Here is a 23,239-nt window from a genome sequence, read left to right on the forward strand (position 1 = left end):
TTTCAATTTGCGCTTACATTTTGATTTTTATCTTAACTGCAAACTACCTTCCTTACTTTACTTCAAATACGTTTCCGTAAGCTTTCAAAGTTATTATCTGCATGAAATGACTTTTACGTCAGAATCAGATTTCAACGTACAAACGCAGTTTTAACCGTCGAAAGTTTTCCGCTGCACTAATTCACCCCCCCCCCCCCTCTCTTAGTACTCTTGATCCTAACATTTAGTATCAGAGCCTAGTTTTTTCTCATTTCGGATTTACACCCAAGAGAAATGGCTCTTCATGGCTTTCAAGAGGGCTTTTTGGTTGTTTGTCCACCGTTGTTTAACGGATTGGACTACACTTATTGGAAAACTCGAATGAGAGTTTTCATGATTTCTATGAATTTGGATTTATGGAATATTATTGAAAATGATTTTCAACTTCCCTCTAAACCGATGAACAAATGGTCGGATTTGGAGAAGAAGTATTTTTCTTTAAACGCAAAGACTATGAATGTCTTATTTTACGCTTTGGACAAAAATGAGTTCAATCGGATTTCTACATGCGAAACGGCTTTTGATATTTGGTGAACACTTGAAATCACGCATGAGGGAACTAGTAGAGTCAAAGATTCGAAAGTTAACATTTTATTGCATGATTTTGAGCTTTTTCGAATGCAACCAAGCGAGACTATAGGTGGCATGTACACCCATTTCGCGGATGTCATCAATAATCTAAGAGTTCGTGGTAAATCTTTTTCGAATTTTGATCTCGTAAGCAAGATCTTAAGATCCCTTCCAAAAAGGTGGGATCCTAAAATAACCGCAATACAAGAAACAAAAGATTTAAATATTTTTCCACTTGAAGAACTAATTAGTTCGTTGATGACATATGAAATGGTGCACAATGCACATGATGAACAAAATCACCTTCCAAAGAATATGAAGGATTAAGGACTTAGAACATTTGAAGACCACTCGAGCATAAGCTCAAGTGATGGTGAACAAGAACTACTCACTAAGAAATTTAAAAAATCAATGAAAGGAGAATTGAAGAACAAAAAGAACGGAACTACTTGCTTTGAACGCAAGAAGAAGAACACAAAGTGGGATGAATCGAGCTCCTCCGAAGACGAGGAGAAAATCAAGAAAGGCAAGGCGGCAAACTACACCTTAACCGCTTTCAATAATGAGGTAATCGAAATCCCCCTAATTTATTTTGAAATTACTTGATGCTTTCATGATGTATTTTCTTTTTTAGTTTAGAATTAATTTTCTTAAAAATTACATATAAAATATAAAAATTATGATCATGCTAGTAATTTCGAAAATGATAATATTGCATATTTTATGATAAACAAAAAATAATTTTGATTGAAAATATGAAATCATGGTTAAGAAGTAATAATGTTTATCATGTTGATTTCCATTATTATTTCTCGATTTTTATTGAAAATCATGTTTGATTTGAAAAAGTACATAATGATATAATATTAAATATTTTTATACTATGATTGACAATTTTATGCATGAGATTTTAAGCTATACATGATGATAAGCATGTGTTATTTTCATGAGTGTATTTGAAAAACATATGGCAAAAATGTGTCCTAATGCATGAACTTATTAAAATCATTTTTCAGACGTTCTTAATTCATTCACTTAATTGCTATGATGAGAACTTTACACTATTACATGCCTGTAGAAATTATGTTTTTTGGATACAAAAATTTACATGATCATGAGAATGTTTTAATTTCATGATTGTGTTTGAAAATCTATAGCAAAATCATGTCCGAATGCATGAAAGTGTTAAATTTTATTTTCAGATTTTCTTGATCGTAACAATTTATTTTTGAAAATCTATTGATCTTGATGGTTTTATGACGAAATTCATTTTTCGATCCTAAACGTTGATGTATGTTTTTATTTAACATAAATGAAAAAGCATGCTAACATGAAATCAATCACTTAAAATGAAATACTTAAAAAAGAGAAAATATATTATTAATGAAATCATGAATCTACTTATGTTATGAATTTTGTGAACCATAAAAATTGATTTTGATGACTTGATTATGAGTTTCAAGTTAACAATTTGATTTGAATGAGTTTTATCTAAATCATAATCTTGATCTTGCAAAATTGGAATCACAAATAATATCTTTTAGTATTCATAAATTGATACTCACAATATGAAATTATTGGTATTCATGACTTGAATTTGATTGAAACATTACATGCTTAAATTAATCACTCTCCTATGTTTCAAAAATTCTTTAAATGTCTTATGTGATGATTGAAAATTAATTTGCTATATGATGAATCACGAATCATGAGTTGACCTATGATATAGATATATTTCAATCATGATCCTTGGTTGTATAATTCTTTTGCTTTATTAAAAAGATTTGTCAAATGAATCATGTCCTTCTTGAATTTTCTTGATATCATGACATGATTTTGTAATATGGCTTGTATAATGATTAAATTTTTAGTCATTGATTTCTCCCTTATTTTCGATAATGATAAAGGGGGAGTTAGTTTACTGGTCTGCATATTTCAATAGAAGGAAAATTTGCTAACTCGATCATTTCATTGAAAGAACTTGCTATCATGAACACTACCAATGAATTGCAAATCTTGCAATATAAAGAGAAGCAAAGAATTGCTATCTCGAAAGAAGAAAAAAATGTAAAACTTAGAAAACTTGCAATATAATTGCTCTTGCCATGCTTTGTATAAAAAATAGATTGATATCCTTAAAAGCATCGCATTAAATTTTTTAGTGTATCGCAATGTATCACATGTATCACAAATTGAAATTTTTGAGACTATTATCATGTCATGTTTAACAATTGATGTCTTTCATGACATGATTTCTTTGCATTGTTGTCTTTTATATATCATGTGATAATTGAAATATTGATTGATGCAAATTCATAGTTTATGTAAAAATCTAAATCATTGGTTCCTCTCCTTCTTTTCGGCAATGACATAGGGGGAGAAAGATTGCTAGCTCAAGGCAAATGCTAGCTAGCTTGTACTCTTCCCTTCTTTTTGACAAAAACAAAGGGGAGAAAGCTTTTGCTAGTCAAAACATGTAAAGAAAAGCAAAGTGCAATCTTGCATAAGAAGCAAGTGTTGAATTGCCATGATTGAACTTAAGAATCTTGCTATGCTTTTGTGCTTATATGTTGTGATGAAAAGCTATCTTATATGTAGTAAAACTTGCATATTGTAAAAATTACTAGCTTGTAGTCTAAAGAGAAGCAAACAGTCGCTATCTCAAGAAAAGCTAAACATGCTAAACTTGCACTTTGCAACGGAAGCAAAATTACGAGCTCAAACATTGCAAAGGAAGTAAAAATTTGCTAGCTTGAAACTTGCATATTCAAGAAGCAAGAGTTGCCTTCTTGAATATCTCTAATTTGCTAGCTTACATGATGTAGAAGTTGCTATCTCAAAAGAAGCAAAAGTGTTATCTTGTATGTTGTAAAACTTGCATATCTAAAACTTGATAGCTTGAATGTTCTAAGAATGATGTAACACTTGCTAAATTTTCTAGCTTCAAAACTGCATGATGATAAAACTTGATATTATGTTTTTCATGCAATAAGTTGAATTAATATCACAAACACAAGAATAGTTGTACTTCTCCTTTTTGTTGATGACAAAGGGGGAGAAGTATGTTGATGACTTGACATGTTATGCATAAGTTTATGATGACATGTTGCTTGAATTTTTGAATCCAAGAGTTTCTATCAATATGGCATATTGATAGGGGGAGTTTGTTTAAAACACCAGGAGTTAAGGTTAACTCCGTCATCAAGTGGTTGTCATCATAAAAAAGGGGAGATTATTGAATCTCGTATTTTGATGATGAAATCACTTGATATATATTTATGATTTAATCTGCATTTTGAGTGATGCAGGATGCTTCGATCAGGATGAGACAATTAAAGCAGGAAAAATCATGTTGTGCTGGAGGAACATGTTAGAAGATTGGACGTCGGGCCGGTGGATCGGTCGACGTATCGATAGAAAGCTTCGGGCCATGGACTCGGGCATCGGGCCAAGAAGAGTGGGTATTGTGCTAAGGATATCGGAGTTACGGAGTCAACTGGCCGATTGAGCAATAGGCCGCAAGAGAGGACGATGCGTCGAAGAATCGAACAAAGCGTCGAGGGACCAATGACATGCCAGACAACTTGGTTAATTGCTTAGGATTAACTGTCTCGATCGAAGTTTTGTTTTACATGTGCAGGATTAATTACGATGGAAGTAAGACATGTAGCAGGAGTTACGACGGAGTCAAGACTATGTTCACGTTGGGAGTTCGAGAGTTCGACGAAAATTCGGACGATCGTTGGAGGTTCTGCGGGAACAAATCCGAAAAGTCTAGGAGCTTGCCAAAGAAGCTCGTCGGAACTCGCCAAGTGGATCGTCGTAAGTCCAGGAGTTTGCCGGAAGTCCGCAGGAGCATCACCGAGGGTTCATCGGATGATCGACGGAAGTTCGCCGAAAGAAGCGATTGACGCACCGAAGCAAGTTGCAATAAATGTCTTAAGAAATGTCATAGTTAGCATGTAGATTAAGTTAGGAATGGGAGGTGATCCCATTAACTTAATCTGGGGGCAATTGGGCCCTTGACAAACCCAAATTGGGCCGAATGGATCAACCTATTCGGGCGGTGCAATCGCCCCTAACAAGCGGTGGAACCGCCTGAGCTCAGTCTCCAAGCTCTGCCAGGCGGTGCAACCACCCCTATCAAGCGGTGGCACTGCCCAGAGGCTCAGTCTCGGAGCTGCCAAGCGATTGTACCGCCCTAGTCAGGAGGTGGTATCGCCAGGACCCCGGAAATCCAGAAAAAGATATTTTTGAGCTCCAAATTCAAACTAGTTTAGGGCCTATATATACCCCACACTTTCCTGCATGAAAGGGCACCGAAAATCTGATCTTACTCTGTGATTTTTAGAGCTCAAAAGTGTTGTAAAGGCTAGAAGTTCTCCTCCCTCTTTTTTCAAGTTTTGATCTTTCAAGAGAGGAGAGAAAAGTTTATAAGGGTTGTCTCCCAAGCCCGTCAAAAGGAGTGAAACTGTAAAAGGGTAGTTGGCCTTCGCCTATTGAAGGAAGGCCTCTAATGGACGTCGGTGACCTCGGTGGTGGAGAAAGCCAAAAGTGGATGTAGGTCAAAATTGACCGAACCACTCTAAATCTCGGTTTGCATTTACTTTGAGCATATTATCTTTACTGCAAACCTCCTCAATAGCTTACTGCCTTCTGCTCATTTACGAACGTGTTTCATAGTTAAGTATTTTCCGAATTGGTGTTAAGACGGAAATCGGTTTTATCGTACGAACATCATATTTCAATTTGCGCTTACATTTTGATTTCTATCTTAACTGCAAACTGCCTTCCTTACTTTACTTCAAATATATTTCCGTAAGCTTTCAAAGTTATTATTTGAACGTAACGACTTTTACGTCGGAATCGGATTTTAACGTATGAACGTAGTTTTAATCGTCGAAAGTTTTTCGCTACACTAATTCACCCCCCCCACCCCACCCCCCTCTTAGTGCTCTTGATCCTAACACATTACCCATCTTGAGGTCCATCTTGCCTCTCTCTAGTCTCCTAGGCCTTGCCAGAACTTGCAACAAATTGCATATATGATAAGCACTACTGGTATCCAATACCCATGTGTTATAATAAGAGTTTGACAAATGGAGGCTGATCATGAATGTACCTGAATCTTCATCAAGCTTTTGTTTCGCCCTTTCTGCAAGGTACTCTTTGCAGTTCCTCTTCTAGTGCCCATCTTTGCCATAGTAGAAGCACTAGCCTTTGTCCTTTGCTGGGTCTTTCTTAGCAACCTTTGCTTTACCTAGTCTACCCTTGCCCTTTCCCTTCTTAAGGGACCTTTCTGCTTTCCTTTTCTTTCTGGTCTCACTAGTGTAGAGAACTAACTTCTCTTTCTTAATAGTACTCTCTACCTCCTTCAACATATTGAGGAGCTCTAGGAGAGTCACCTCAAGCTTGTTCATATTAAAATTCATTATGAATTGTGAAAAGGAATCTGGTAAGGACTGAAGCACAATGTCCACACACAAGTTATCCTCTAAGACCATTCCTAGACCTGTGAGTTTCTCTATCCATTCAATCATCTTTAGGACATGGTTCTGAACCGGTGTCCCCTCAATCATCCTAGCGCGGAAGAGGCTCTTGGATATCTCATATCGCTGAGTCCTTCCCTGTTCCTCAAACAATTTACGGACATGTAGGAGAATAGATATGGCATCCATCTTTTCATGTTGTCTCTGTAACTCAGGAGTCATAGAACCCAACATATAGCACTGAGCAAGAGTGGAGTCATCAATGTACTTCACGTAGAGAGCGATCTCATCCTTGCTTGCCTCTTCTTGGGGCGTAGGCATCACTGTATTAAGGACGTATATGATTTTCTCCGCCGTGAGAATAATTCTCAAGTTACGGAGCCAATCCGTATAATTTGGACTAGTGAGGCGGTTGACATCAAGTATGCCACGTAAGGGATTTGAAAGCGACATTTTTTTAAAATAAAGATGCAGCAGAAATGAATAATATGAAGATTTTGTAAGAAATAAACTATCAAGATATGGACTTCTATCTTAATATGCTCCTACTATTTTACTAACGAGTCACGCGACACCCTCAGCACGTGAAACGGAAGTCTCCGGCAGACTTCTAGTGGGGATCAGGATCCAATCAGCATCTTAGTGTAACCTCGAGGGACTCGACCAATCACACTAAGCATAAAAGGTAGGCAACTCTTGCCGATCATAACTCCTTGTGATTCCTGTCCTGTTCGGCCTCCGAATCACCATGGTCTCGAGGGACTCGACCAACCATGATGCTCGGTTAAGTCAACAACTTCGTTACAAGATGAGTCTGATTTGATGATATACCCTCGAGGGACTCGACCAAGCATACCATGTCCTCAGGTCACCGGTGACATCTCTATATCGTACGCAAAATAGCGAATCGCGATATAGGTGAGTCTCGAGGGACTCGACCAACTCAACCTACATCGGAAATCAGTTCCTACTTATAACGATGGAAGGTCACGTGAGTCAATCTAATTGTCTCACATTTACCGACTTTATATCATCGAGGGAGATGTTTCTATGATTTAGTCTCCTAATATGACAAGTCACACATATACATATTTAATATATATCTACATCGCATGCAAATATATATATATATCTAGTATGTGTATAAGTAATCACACCAGATGATCATGGACCACAACCTAATGTGTGTTGAATCTCAGATTTTTATGATGAAACTAATTGATTGTGTTTAGATGTTTAACTACATTTTGAGTGATGCAGGACTACTCAATCAGGATTAGATAGTTGACGTAGGAGGAATTGACGTTGCGCTGAAGGAGATCACGTCAGGATATTGGACGGCAGAAGGCTTCGGACGTCGGGCATCGGGCCAAGGAGAGCGGAAATGTGCTAAGGATATCGGGGTTACGGAAGTCAACCACCGATTGGGCAACAAGCCATAAGAGAGGACGATGCACTGAAGAATCGGTTGAAGTGCCAACCAATGACGTGCCGGGCAATAGAATGTCAATATGCATTGTAATAATTATCTAGATCGGAGTAGAGTTTTAGCCTGTGTGTGCAGGATTAACTACAATAACGATGAAGACATAAAGCGAAACAAAGTGTCGGAGTCAAGCGTGAAGGATTCGTTGGGAGTTCGAGAATTTGACAAAAGTCTGAAGGTTCGTTGAGAATGCTGCCGGAACTAGCCGAGAATGAGTAGGGAGCTTGCCGAAGGGTTTTTCGAAAGCTCGCCGGAAGGTTCATTGGAAGTTCGCGGAGCTCGCCGAGAAAGATCGGAGCTTGCTGAAGAAGCTCGTTGGAACTCACCAAGATTAAATCGTGAAGTCTAGGAGCTTGCTGGGAGTCCGCAGAATAGTTTCCGAGAGTTTATCGGAAGACCGCCGAAAGTTCGCCGGAAGAAGTCTTGACTTGAGGACTTTGTAATACATTAGGAAATGTCTTTAAATTCGTAGTTAGTACGTTAATTAGGGTTAAGATTAGTTGTTAATCCTATAACCCAAGTAGGGGCCAATTGGGCCCGAGTTCGGCCTGGTTTGGGCCAAGTTTGGAGCCCAACCAGTGAGCTGCAATAGTGTAGGCGGTGGAACTGTCGAACTGGGCGGTGACACCGCCCAGAGCCCAAAGTGTCAAGCAGTGGCACCGCCAGACTAGGTGGTGGCACCACCCAGCACCCGAGACCAGGCGGTGGCACAGCCATTGACAAGCGGTGGCACAGCCACTGACAGGCGGTGGCACCGCCAGTACATCGTCTGACAGATATTGACGGGCGATGGCACCGCCATTGATAGGCGGTGTCACTGCCAATCTCGGAAACCCAAGAGAATTTAAATTTTGGAGCCCAAATTTGAATCCTCTCGGGGCTTATAAATACCCCTCAATTCTTAGTTGAGATCACAACCTTTGAGAAGCAAGAGATTGAGATAAAAGTCTTAGCAAAGCCTTTAGCAAGTTTTTGTTTTCAATAGCTTGAGTGTTCACCTCCCTCTTTCTCTTTAAAAATTTGTAAGAGTGTGAACCACTTGTAAAAGGTTGTAAGAGGGGTATTTGTCCTTCCCCTTCAAAGTGATTTGCTAGTGGAAGTTGGGAGCCTCTTCGAAGAAGGCTTCGCAAGTGGATGTAGGTCTTTTTGACCGAACCACTTTAAATTGGTCTGTTCTCTGGTTTGCATTTACTTATTGTTATTTACCTTACTGCAAACCTTCATACGTGCTTTACTTCCTCATTACTTTTGCTGCATACCTTTACGAGCATGCTTTCAAGTTAAGCACTTCCGAGTTCGATTTTTTATCGTACGAAAGATTTTTTCAAAATCGAAGTTTTAATTCGCTGCACTAATTCATGCCCCCCTCTTAGTGCCACTCGGATCCTAACAATGTGATTAGGCCCAAGCTAGTAGGCCTAATCACTCACATTAAGATCTATGTGTGCAATGGTGCATTTTCATGCCCTGTGATCGTCCATCTCATCCTCGTTAGTTTCGTCGACATCTCGATGCATCTTCATGCATCGCGATCGTCTGTCTCGTGGGTCCCTATCGCATCCACGCTCCCGCTGCACCTCCTTATGTGATTACAACTTAATCATAGACACGTAGGCCCGACAATAAACGAGAAATATAATGGAGGCTCGCAGACCCCAATAATAAAAATCACAAGTACACATATCACACGGTTCATGATCATCCGTCCACACATCATACATCACATGTATAAATAATCATCATCATATAGGACTACTAGATAATAATAAAAATAATAATCAACTAAACTTTTTAATTAATTAATATTTTATGAAATTAGGGATATATAGGGAATTTCTGAATTCATAGGGGTATTTTCATAATTTGGACAAAAGACATAAACTAAAATTTCTTAAATTCACAAGGGAAAAACTGTCTTTTTGCCAAAAAAACCCTAAGCCCCTCTCCCTTTTCGCTGCTGTTGCTACCGCCGCCACCTTGCCGGTGGCGGTAGGTGCAACGGGGTCGGGGCGCCGCCCTTGCAAGTGGGCGCCCCCGTGGGTAGCGTTGCCCCCGTAGGCAGGCGCCGCCCCTTCCGTGGGTGGTTCTGCTCGCGAAGCAGCGCTTGCAGGCGGTGCTGCCTCGCCGGGGGTTTTGCCCTCGGGAGCAGCGGCCATAGGTGCCGCTGCCCTGCAGCGCATCACCTTGCGTGAGCAGCGGCCATAGGCGCCACTGCCCTGCGGTACCTCTGCCCACTGGCTGCCAGCCCCGCCGACCGCAAGCTTGTTGCAGGCACAGCACTTGCGCATGCATCGGCGCTGTGCTGCCTGGCTGCGGTTGCCGCTCTAGGTGGCTGTAGGCACGTAGATCGAGAGCAGCAACTATTGCTGCCCTTCCTTATTTTTGCGTCAATGATTTTGACATCAAAATTCTTCCTAAACACAACACATGTAGTTTAAAACTAATCATTCGCACGAACAATCTGGCTTTGATACCACTATTGGGAAATCTTGGGGGTAACATCAGATGCGCAGCGGAAGAACAAGAAAATAAAATCCTCAATTCCCAAAGAGATGTTCGTCGTCGTGCGAATATTGGTGCTCAAAATCTGCGAAACTGAACAACTACGTATAGAGTAGATTATGTTACCTAGGGAGATTGTATATCCCTGTTTCCTTGCAGATCTTTAGGAGAGAGTGAAGGAGGTCAAGCGTCCTCCTCTTTAACGATGATCCACACAGCAGGGCTGTGACGACGCTCCTCAAAACTCAAAGCTTGCTTTGAGATGGAGAGGGGAAAGAGAATAGGAGAGGCAAGCAAAGGCTCTAGCCTATGAGGCTCTGAATCCCTCATATTTATAGAGGTCCTTTGTCAAACCCTAATGGATCATCCCCTAGTGGGTATTGGATCTGCATCCAATAACCTAAGCCTTTTAGATTAGTGGATCTCTATCCAATAATCTCTCATGGGCTCTTATTGGATCTCGTTCATGGGATCCAATAATTCAAGGGCTTATTGGATACCCAATAAGACAATGGCTCCGTCGGATATCTCATATCCGAATCTCTACTCATCGCAATGCCTACTATATGTGTGTGACCCTTTAGGCTCAATATTGAGCTGGCCGTGAGTCATACCTGTCAAAACTCCTTCTAAACTAGTAAATTATTATCTCTATAATAATTCACTTGACTCATCGACTACGGATGTATTAGGCCACTACGCCGTAGTCCCGAGACGATACAGGGGAATCCAATCTATTGGACCTGTCTGTCCTCAGTTACCGTGTACCTATAGTCCCTCATCCATCTACTATCCCAGAGACCTTATATCGAGCATGGTGCTATCAGACCTATACGGTTTCTACTCGAGTCTCGCTCTAATTGGATTCTCCCGGAGAACTCTTTTTCTCTCAACCCGAATGACCCTGGCCAAGGATTTGTCTGAGCAAGAATACATGAGATATTCCTCTCATGACACAGAGAGTGGATAATCCTCTATCGACACTCAATAGCCCTCGTAAGGTCGACTACCACTCCCAATGACCAACTGTACTAGATCTGGGACAGCCAAACCTATAAGTCTGGTATCGAAGAGTGGAGCATTCAAACAAGACATCTTTGGTGTCTCAAGTCTAAGAACCAGATATACAACTAGGACTATGGAATCACTGTCTAACAATAAGGCATCATCAACCGTCCAACATTCCATAAGCGGATCAAAAATATAATAAGCAAAAAGATTATGTATCAATTCACACATGCCATCACTCACGTGATTGGCTTACTGAGCACCTATGACTAGCACAGCCCATACCCCTTCTTAACCTAACCTTAAATCAATATAAGGAAGGTGTGGTGGCTGCGTTTTTAAAATAAGGTGGCTGCATTTTTTGGGCAGAAAAGGGCAGCAACATGGTGATCTTAGCAACAGCAAAGAGGAGAAGAAAAAGGTAGAAAAATAAGAGAAAGAAAGAGAAAAAAACAAGGACAACACAGAGAGATTGTTCTCAATCATCTAGCAGTGTTCTTATCTCAAGTTAGATCAAATCTACAGTAGACTCTTGCTGTGATTACTTGGGGAGGTTTTAGATATCGTGGACAATGACGTGATCCTTATATCTCGGTTATTCTCTTGTGATTGTTGCTAGGGTTTAGGGCAAGAGATTGAGATTTGTATATTCATTATTTTCATAGTGGATTATCTCTAGTTTGTCCCGTGATTTTTACCCTTCACATTGGAGGGATTTTTCACGTATATCTTGGTGTTATATTTGATTGTGATTTCATTTAATTCCGCTGCATATCATGACCTGCTAGTATTTGTTCATATACAAAGGTTATTCTGCTTTATATCCCCATCATCTTTAACAAAAGTAATGCAACACAACAAGCCCAACAAAAGTATTAAGAAATCTATAAGGTGCATACAAAAGTTGAGGGCCAACTTCAACAAAGCTAGCAAAAGTACAAAGATTAATATAATTAATATTGTGTTGAAGGACAATTCCATAAAAGACACTTTGTTTGGTTATACCATGAAAAATAATGACTCAAAGAAAAAGGAAAGAAGCTAAAGCCCATTTGATATGGGTTCTCATGCTACTTGAAGATTTACTTTGTTGTGAATGTCAAGAACTTAAAGTTATTCAAGCCTTTGATGCTAGATGATGAGTCGATACTACCATCAATTGAAGACTTGGTGTGAATAAATCTACTAGAAAAGATATTAACATTGAAAATAAATCTACTATAAACCAATGAGGCATAAAGGTATTTTCTAAATCAGATGCAAAGGGCAAAGACCAAGTATGAGATGGTTCTCCAAAGTGAGATTTAACTGAACGTGAATCCCCTAATTGAGGGAATTGTGATTAGGGTTAATCCTATCAACCCTTAGTTGAAGCCTTAATCGAGCCATGAAGTCATTATAATTTGGCCAAACTCAAGCTCACTCTCCAAGGACCCTTTGGTCAACTAGATCCAAACCCACTAATCTCAATCCTAAACCTAATTGGACTAAAATTAGAGTACCTCCTAACTGACTAGATCAGTCATAAGGAAAGGATAGCATCAACTCCTAATAGGAGCAGGACAAGGGGGCACTAGCCATTGTTTGTGGAGTCCTAAACCACCAAGGACTATACCTTGCTCTGCTACAAAAGAGGAGGAGTTCCCTTGAGGAAGACACATCAAAGAATTCCAAAGCAGTAGGAAAGAAGCCTCGAAGATTCCCAAAGAGAGGTTAGCCGACCCTAGTTCCAATTGGTGCAGAGAGCCAAAGAGAGAAGAATGTGCTATTGAGTTCTTCAAACCGAAGCCCCCTCTCTTTCGAAGTCCAACAGCTAAGGTTGTCTTTTGAAGCTTAGTCCAGCTATTGAAAGAAGTTCACAAGCTTTATTGCTCACTATCCAAATCTCAATAGAAGGTTCCAACAACAAGAGAGAAGGGGAATACTAAAATCGATTACAAACTTTAATCTATCGAGAGACTGAGGTGCTGTCAAAGACAACTTCCGTTCTTACACACCTAGTTGAGTCTTCACACTTTTATTTTCCATGGCTTAGTCCCTTGTAGTTGACACTTTTGATTTCAAAACAATAAAGGTTGTCTCTATTGGTTTTACACGTGATATTTTTCTCCTTCGTTAAAATTTTTTATCTGAAAGATGATATCAGATCAATAGATCATCGAACCCGTAAAGGATAGAGAGATAGACACACTATTGTACAATTGATGGATCTATGTTTTAAGTCTGAATCCATACAAAAACATGACAAAAAGTGTGGCTGTTAGCGACAAATAAAATAGCCATTTTAATGCCAGATAAGATTTCGTCACTTGCATGATCACAAACATGATGTAGGTGGTTTCTATAGTCAAGTTAAGAAGTTGTGGCTGAATTCCTTTTCATACCGTAGTCTGTAATTGTAGAATTTGTATTGGAAACTACAAAGTTAATCTATCAACGGTTCGAAAAGATTTTACATGCATCTATGCAAAGTTCATAAGCTCTTTAACATTGTTATGGGACTTTCGTAGTATGCCGTTCAGTTTTCTCCTCGATCATAATTGTAGTTGTCGTCCAAGCAACACATTACGAGGAAAACTGTAGGCGAAAAGTCCACCACCAATCCAATTGCAAATGGCAATCCCAAGAAAACGAATTTATCTTCATCGTTATCATCACCTTCCTTGTGGTCAGTTGTATTCAAGGTTGAGTTGCACAAGCGTTTCGGATTACTGTAGAGTCCAGGATTTCCTTCAAAGCTCGAACAGGGAAAGCTCAAGAACTGACCTCCACTTGGGATCAGTCCTTGCAAATGATTGTAGGCAACACTGAAGAAAGACAGAAAAGTAAGCCTAGTCAGAGAAGACGGAATGCTACCTGATAAATTGTTGAAAGATAAGTCCAACTTCTCTATGTTGATCATGTTTGACAGTTCTTCAGGAATAGAACCGGAGAAGTTGTTCCAACTTAGATCCAGGTGATGAAGATACTTCAATTTCCCAAATTCTTTACATATTGATCCATTCAATTTGTTATGGCTGAAGTTTAGCATTGGTGGAAAATCCGTGTCGTGCTTGTAAAATAGTGTCTCGTTAATCTGCTTACCCCTGTGCCAGTAATACAATGGCGGTTCCAAAGAAGAAACATCATCCTGCAGGGATTTCCCCAAAGTCTAACTCTTCAATTGCATCAAGGAAATTGGGATCTCCCCGTAGAACGAGTTGTTCGACAAGTCCATGACAAACAGATGATCAAAACCTTCAAACCACGATGGTATCTCTCCGCTAAAAAGATTCCATGCTAGATTTATAGCTCGAAGTTCTCTGCATTTTCGTAACCACAAGGGCATAGAACCTCTAAAACCACAGTTTGCCATGCTGAGAGCACGTAGGCTTCCAAATCCTCGGATTCCATTAGTTGGCATTTCTTCATTTTTAACGGTCAAGTTGTGACACCCCTGAAGAACTGCCAATGCGTTGGAAATGTTGGAGAGATTATTTTGCTCGAGGGCAAGGAAGGAAAGGGAACGAAGATTGCGAAGCTTCTGTGGAACCAGACCACTTAGGTTGTTGCGATTCAGATTCAGGATCTGTAGTGCCTTGCAAGAAGAAAGGCTCTCCGGGATGAGCCCGTGCAATCTATTCCATCCAAGGTTGAGGACGGTAAGACGAAGTAATCGTCCAAAGTCGAGGTCGATGCTACCGTTGAGAGAATTGTTCCACAGATAAAGCGACGTAAGCATCGAGCACGAGGACAAGGAAGTGGGCAGCCGGCCAACGAATCCAATAGACTCAGCCGAGAAAACCTCGAGCTTTGTCAAGCCGTGAAAGACATCAGGGATCATCCCGGTGAACCTGTTGTTGGAGATATCCAATAGGGACAGGCTTGAGAGGTTTCCTATACCCGGTGGCATCTCGCCTAACAAGTGATTGTTGCTCAAGTCGATCACCGCCAAGAGCTTCACGTGGAACAGCTCGGGTGGGATGGGGCCTCGGAAAGAACTGAGGGAGAGGTTGAGGAAACTAAGCTTGTCCAAACCAGACACGGACGGTGAGAGAACCCCTTCGAGGCCTTTTCCCAATAGATCGAGACCGATGACTCTTGCGTGCGTTGCTAACCAAGCTAGAGTCTAATATGACGATGTCGGGTACGTTAAAACAAAGCACAGTGTAATTTGGCAATCCAATAAAAATAAAAAAATAAAAAATAAAAGAGATAAGAACATCAAATTTACGTGGTTCGATCAATTGACCTACATCCACGGACGAAGGAGAAGCAAAACTCTACTATAAAAGGGATAATTATAAATACCTTAGAAAAATATTCCTATGCCATAAAACACATAAAACTAGAAAAGCCCAAAGCAAAGAATTATGTTATCTTGTGATGCATATAACTTCAAAGCCCAGACCTTTATTTATAGTTACAATTAAAGATAACAAGCTTAATTTTCCCGATGTGGGACTTGTCAAACTAACAAATCTCTACCTTAGTATGTTCCAACATTGATAATTAACAAAACTTGCTCCACCTTAGTATGTTCCAATATTGACAATTAACAAAACTTGCTCAAACTTCTTCACAAAAGCCCCAACGGGCAATCACCAATAATGAACATCAACCAAGTCCAAGCACTGGTTGAACTTGTAAACTAAAAGGGGCTTCGTAAGAATATCAGTCGGATTGTCCTTCGTATGAATTTTATGAACAAGAACCTTTCCCTCAGCAATGATATCCCGAATAAAATGAAACTTCACATCAATGTGTTTCGTCCTCTCATGAAACATCTGGTCTTTAGTCAAATGAATAGTACTTTGACTATCACAGTAAATTGTAGTAACACCTTGATGCAAACATAATTCGCCAAACAAACCTCTTAACCATAAAACTTCTTTAATCACCTCTATCATTGTCATATATTCTGCCTCTGTAGTAGATAAAGCCACGACAGGTTGTAAGGAAGCTTTCCAACTAACTGCATAACCGCCAACGCAAAAAACATAGCTTGTTAAAGATCTTCGTTTATCAAGATCCGTGGCATAATCAGAGTCGACGAAATCAACCAAAGTGTCATGATTTTTCCTAAACTCCAAACAAGCATCTGAAGTCCCTTGCAAGTATATGAGAATCCACTTCACAGCTTGCCAATGTGTTTTACCCAGGTGAGACATATATCTGCTAACCACACTGACTACTTGTGAAATATCTGGACGAGTACAAACCATTACATACATAATACTACCGATGGCACTAGAATATGAAACTTGCACCATATATTCTTCCTCTTTAATTAACTATGGTGACTGAGGAGTAGATAGCCAAAAATGGCTAGTAAGAGGAGTACTCATTGGCTTAGCGTTTTTCATGCCAAACCTCTCCAAGACTTTCTCGATGTAATTTTTCTAGGTTAGAAATAATTTTCCAACTCCTCGTTCTCTTTTGATCTCCATGCCTAAGAATTTTCTTAGCTGCTCCCAAATCTTTCATTTCAAATTTACTATTCATTTGCATTTTCAAAGTGTGAATTTCTAACAAATTATTAACTGCAATAAGCATGTCATCAACATAAAGCAACAAATACACAAAAGAGCTATCAGTTAACTTCCGGAAGTAGACACAGCTATCATACATGCTCCTTACAACCATGACCCAATATAAAGGAATCAAACCTCTTATACCATTGTCTTGAAGACTGCTTCAATCTGTACAAGGATTTCTTTAACAAGTAAACATGATCTTCCTTACCGTCAACTTCAAATATGTGAGGTTGCTCCATGTAAATTTATTCTTCAAGTTCACCATGTAAGTAAGATGTCTGGACATCAAGTTGCTCCAATTCCAAATCATACATGACAACTAAAGTAAGCAAAATACGAATAGAGCTATGTTTAACAACAAGTGAAATTACGTCATTAAAATCAACACCATGTACTTGACTATAGCCCTTTGCAACTAATCGTGCTTTGTATCTTGCATCTTCAACCCTTGGAATACCTTTCTTCCTTTTGAAGACTCATTTGCATCTAACAATTTTCTTACCCAAAGGCGGCTTCACAAGATCCCAAGTTCTATTCTGATTGAGAGATTCAATTTTAACTTCACTTGTTTCTTCTGCAATAGACAAAGCATATGCAACCAAATTTGCATATCTTTGTGGTGGTCGAATATCTCTCTATGATCTATCCTTGGCTATGGAATATTTCTCTTCCTCTGGATCATCTTTATCAGTAGACTCAGGACCATCTACTGGCATTCTTTAAATAGAAGAGTTCGACTGAAAAGAATCAGAACTACCAATCTCAAGCTCCACCTGTTTCTGCGCACTATCATTTATACAATTAGTAGATTCCTCTTTGGAAGATAACATAGACAATTCATCAAAAGTAACATCTTTACTGATTATAAATTTTTGGGATTTGGGATCAGAACACCATAATCTGTATCCTTTTACCCTAGAAGCATACCCAAGGAAAATGCACTTTTTAGCTCGAGGTTCTAATTTTCCTTCATTTACATGCATGTATACTAGATACTCAAAAAATTTTAAATCAGTGTAATCAGCAGGAGTACCTGACCAAACTTCCTCTAGAGTTTTAAAATTAAGTATTGTAGAAGGAGCGCAGTTGACAACTTAATATGCCATATTAATCGCCTCTGCCCAAAAGTCATTTGTCAACCTTGCATTTGAGATCATACACCTTGCTCTCTCGAAGAGTATTCTGTTCATATGTTCGGTCATACTATTTTACTAAGGCGTCATCCTAACAATGTGATGCCGAACAATTGTTAGGATCGGAGCGGCACTAAGAGGGGGGGGGGGTGAATTAGTGCAGCGGATTAAAACGTTGGTTTCAACAAATCTTTCGTACGATAAAAATCGGAATCAGAAGTGCTTAGCTTGAAAGCGTATTCGCAAAGTTGTGCAGCAAAGGTAATGATGAAATAAAGCAAGTAAGAAGGTTTGCAGTAATGTAAATAGCAGTAATGAAATGCAAACCAGAGATTACGTCGTTTTTGAAGTGGTTCGGTTAAGTGACCTACATCCACTTGCGAGGCCCCTCTTCGATGAGGCTCCCACCTTCCACTAGCAAATCTCTTGAAAGGGAAGGGTGAATACCCCTCTTGCAACTCTTTTACAAGCGATTCACTCTCTTACAGATTTTTAGCAAGAAAGAAGGAGGTGAACACTAGAAAATTGAAAACAAGACTAGCTATGACTTTTCTAAGGCCTTTCTCTTCAACAATTGCTGCTCAAAAAGTTATAATCTCAGCTAAGATTTGAGGAGCATTTATAGGCCTCAAGAGGATTCAAATTTGGGCTCCAAATTTGAATTCTCTTGGAGTTCCCGATGCTGGCGGTGCCACTGCCTGTCAGTGTCAAGCGCTGACAGTGCTGGGCGGTGCCACCGCCCGGCCCAGGCAGTGCCACCGCCCAGCTCTCGGGCACTGGGCGGTGCCACCGCCCAGCTCTCGGGTGCTGGGCGGTGCAATCGCCCAGTCTGGCAGTGCCACCGCCAGACTCTTCGGTTGACTGGTTGGGCTTCAAACTTAGACAAAACCAAGTCTAATTTTGGGCCCAGTTGGCCCCTAACCAGGATATAGGATTATCTCTTAATCCTAATCCTAATTACAAGTTAACTACATAATAAAACACATCCTAAGCAATTTTTCAACCGCAAACGTTGAGTCTTGTTCCGGTGAGCTTTCCGACGAACTTCTTCCGACGGGCTCCTAGCAAGCTCCCGAACTTGTGATGACTTTAATGAGTAGCTGAGCCTTCTCGGTGATCTCCGTGAACCTCCGACGATCTCTTCGACGAACTTCCAAAAATTCCGACAGGTTCCCGATTTCTTCTCGGTTGGTTCCGGCAGCATCTCCGATGATTCTTCGGACTCTTAAACGTCCATCGAACTTGACTCCGGTATCCTTGCTTTGTGTTTTCTAGTTATCGTAGTTAATCCTGCATACTTAACTCAATAATATGGATTAGATCAATTAACCCATCAATTGATTTTATCATCAAAATCCGAGATTCAACAATCTCCCCCTTTTTTATGATGACAATCAATTGATGACGGAGTTAAACATAACTCCCCCTATCTATATGCCATATTATGAGAAGATGAAAACACTTGAATTCCATCCCATTGAATTCAAGCATAAACCGATAAGTTCTAACAGTAGAACTTATCGTTATTCTCATTAAGCATAATGTAAATGCTAAACTTCGATGAAAATCCTTTTCAACTCGAATGATAAGAGACAATTTTTACTACGATAGGAGATAAAGATTTTCAATATGAATTTCATGATTATACATGTTAGACATGCTTTCAATATGATCAATTGATCTTGCGATATTCTCAAAGATTTGCAAGACATATTAGACATTCATCGATCGATCATTTTTCTCAAAGATTTTGCAAGGCATGTTCTCAAAGATTTTGAAAAGCTTTTGCAATTCATATTAGTCATGCTATTAAAATGATACAAGTCATCACTTTTCTCCCCCTTTGTCATCAACAAAAAGGGAAATGAGACTTGAAGCACATATTTTGTCATACAAAGATTTTATCATTGAAAATTAAGTATGCAAAAATATTTACGCAGAGTTCATTTTAAAGGAAAATTCAGCATGCATCCATATTATCTAATCTCTTCTTTCTATAAATAACAGAAATTGTAGATGTACAAGAAAGAGATTAGGATAAGACAAAAAATGTTTCAAGTAGTAACTCCAATAAGTCAAGATCATAATTCGAATACAAATTCATTCAAATTCAATTCGTCAACTTGAAACTCATAATCAAGCCATCAAAATCAATTTCGAGATTCAAAATATCATAAAATCATTAATCTTAATCAGATGGGGGCGGTGTTTAACTCAAGATAGGATAAGAAAATTTAACATGTCGTTAGAATCGAAAGAGAAGGATCAGTTCACCGAGGAATGGAGAGAGAATAAAAAAAAACTTTACGGAAAATCCATTCAAACAAGTTTATTGTTTAGGGACAATTTAACATAACTAATTCCCTTATAATGAATTCAAATTGGTCTTCATTCAAGGCTTTTGTAAATATATCTGCTAATTGATGCTTTGTGTCAATGAATTCTAGAACAACATCATTGTTAAGGACATGATCACATATGAAATGATGCCTAATGTCGATGTGCTTAGTTCTAGAGTGCTGAATTGGATTTTTAGTAAGACATATGGCACTAGTATTATCACATTTTATGGGAATGTTTTTAAAGTGAATTCCATAGTCTTCTAAAGTATTTTTCATCCAAACAACTTGTGAACAGCATGCACTTGCAGCTGTTAGGATCAAGAGCACTAAGAGGGGGGGGGTGAATTAGTGCAGCGGAAATCTTATAATAATTTAAAAACAAAAAGCTGCGTTCGTTCAAAAACGATTATGATGCAAAAGCAAATTCTCAGTTTGTATCTAAGTGCAGTTTGCGTCTAAGCGCAGATTGCGTCTAAGCGCAATTTTGCGTCTAAGCGCAGATTGCGTCTAAGCGCAGTTTTGCGTCTAAGCGCAGTTTTGCGTCTAAATGCAGATTTACGTCTAAACGCAGATTTACGTCTAAACGCAGTTTTACGTCTAAACGTAGTTTTACGTCTAAACGCAGATTTACGTCTAAACGCAGTTTTACGTCTAAACGCAGTTTTACGTCTAAACGCAGATTTACGTCTAAACGCAGTTTTACGTCTAAACGCAGTTTTACGTCTAGACGCAGATTTACGTCTAAACTTTGAAACTCGTTTGTATATTCGCAGAAGACAGATTGCAGTTATTAATAGGATTAAAATGTAAGCGTAAACTGCAAGGAAGCTCGTTCGTAAAAGCGCGGAAAACAGTTCTGCAGAATCAAACGTAAACGTAAACTGTAATGTACGAAAATACAAGTTTACGTCTGAATGCAGATTTGGAAGAACAGCACTTAGAACTTGTTCGTGAAAGCGCAGAGAGCAGTAGTGATGAGGGAGGTTTGCAGTAAAGATAGAGTGCTCGAAATTAAACGCAAACCAGAGATTTAGAGTGGTTCGGTCAGCCTTGACCTACTCCACTTTTGGCTTCCTCCACCGATGAGGTTGCCGACGTCAACTAGCTGCCTTCCTTCAATGGGCGAAGGCCAAACTTCCCTCTTACAGTTTCTCTCCTTTTGACAGGCTTAGGAGACAACCTTTACAGACCTTTCTCTCCTCACTTTACAGTTGAAAACTTGAAGAACAGAAGGAGGAGACTCAAGGATTTACAACACTTTTGAGCTCTTTAGAATCACAGAAAAGATCACAATTTCGGTATTGGTCTGTATCTTTTCAGTGCTGAATGGGTGGGGTATTTATAGGCCCCAACCCAATTCAAAATTCGAGCTCAAAACGATCAAATCGATCTAATCCCAGAATTTCTGGGATCAGGCGGTTGCACCTCTCAACTGGAGAGGTGGCACCGCCTGGCAGAGCTCGAAGACTGAGCTCTGCCGATTGCTTCTTCTCTGCCAGAGCTCGAAGACTGAGCTCGATGGTTGCATCACCTGGCAGAGCTCGAAGACTGAGCTTGGTGGTTGCATCACCTGGCAGAGCTCGAAATCTGAGCTTGGTGGTTGCATCACTTGGCAGAGCTCCAAACTGAGCTCAAGCTGATGCACCATTCTGCCATAGCTCGAAGACTGAGCTTGGTGAATTCATCACCTGGCAAAGCTCGAGACTGAGCTCAGGCTGATGCACCACTCTGCCAAAGCTCGAAGACTGAGCTTGGTGGTTGCATCGCCTGGCAGAGCTCGGAACTTGAGCTCTGGCGGTGCAACCTCTTGGCTGGGGCGGTTGCACCTCCTGGCTGGGGCGGTTGCACCTCCCAGCCCCACAGCCCAGGCGGTTGCACCTCCTGGCTGGGGCGGTTGCACCTCTCAGCCCCACAGCCCAAGCGGTTGCACCTCCTGGCTGGGGCGGTTGCACCTCCTGGTGCAATCAGGGTCCGAATGGTTCACTCCATTTTCATGCTTAATCATCGTGCTAACTACGATTATCTCTAAGACAACTCCTGCAGCTTGCTCCGATGCGTCAATCGCTTCTTCCGGCGAGTTTCCGGCCAACTTCCGTCGATCAACCGATAACCCTCGGTGATCCTCCTGCGGACATCCGGCATACTCCTGGACTTTGCGACGATCCACTTGGCGAGTTCCGACGAGCTTCGCTTGGCAAGCTTCTGGACTTCTCGGATCTGTTCTCTCTGAACCTCCGACGACCGTCCGAACTTCCGTCGAACTCTCGAACTCCCAACGTGATCATGATCTTGACTCCGGCGTAACTCCTGCTGCTTGTCTTAATCTCATCGTAGTTAATCCTGCACACTTATCTCAACACATAGATTAGATAACAAATGACAATTGACTTCATCATCAAAATCCGAGATTCAACAATCTCCCCCTTTTTGATGATGACAATCAATTGATAAAGGAGTTATCCTTAACTCCCCCTATCTATATGCCATAGTTGAGATAAGTCAACCTTGAATTCAAGACCTAAGAATTCAAGTGACGCATTGATAAGTTAGATCAGTTAAACTTATCAATGCTCCCATCATGATGCCTATCATGATGTATCTCTTCAAGAATTATGTCAAGGCATGACATACATCAACAAGTTTGTATGATAGTGTTTGAAACCATTCATCATGTAATCATATAAAGCAACGAAGGACTTCTTACATGATGCTTACATTTGAGATTTTCTAGCAAGTTTGCATTTTCTTCACAATATCAAATCAAGATATGATGCAAACTATAGTACATGTTCACATATCTCTTGGTGATGCAAGGATGGCATAACATTGTTTATAGCATCACTCAAGTATTTGTAACTATGACATAGATATGATTATAGCAGTTCAGCTATGACATAGTGTTTATCAATTCATATTTTTCTCCCCCTTTGTCATCAACAAAAAGCATGATCAAGCATATAAAGGAAGTCATGACACATATATCACTTTATTGTTTTTGCTTGACCGAGGAAAGTCATTTTCCAACGAGTTTTCATAAGAGTGTACGGGAACATCCCATTTTTAGCATACAACCCGAAAAATGAACTTCTTACATGCATTAAAAATATTTGTCACATAATTTGCAACATGTTATTTGATCAAGCGTTTGTCAAGG

The 23,239-nt window shown here is 39.9% G+C and overlaps 1 protein-coding gene across 1 annotated transcript in view; it reads right to left on the reverse strand.

Annotated features, from left to right (window-relative positions):
• Positions 1 to 14,245: 14,245 nt before the first annotated feature.
• The window catches only part of LOC135673909 (phytosulfokine receptor 2-like), a 33,923-nt gene continuing 24,929 nt past the window's right edge, over positions 14,246 to 23,239 (reverse strand). The window contains exons 2-3 of the mRNA XM_065183308.1: positions 15,975 to 16,048; positions 14,246 to 15,202 (exon numbers count right to left, since the gene is read on the reverse strand). Of these exons, the coding sequence (XP_065039380.1) occupies positions 14,246 to 15,202; positions 15,975 to 16,048 (1,031 nt within the window). The remainder of the gene's footprint in view (positions 15,203 to 15,974; positions 16,049 to 23,239) is intronic.

Source organism: Musa acuminata, chromosome BXJ1-5 (assembly GCF_036884655.1).
Source record: "Musa acuminata AAA Group cultivar baxijiao chromosome BXJ1-5, Cavendish_Baxijiao_AAA, whole genome shotgun sequence".
NCBI lineage: Eukaryota > Viridiplantae > Streptophyta > Magnoliopsida > Zingiberales > Musaceae > Musa > Musa acuminata.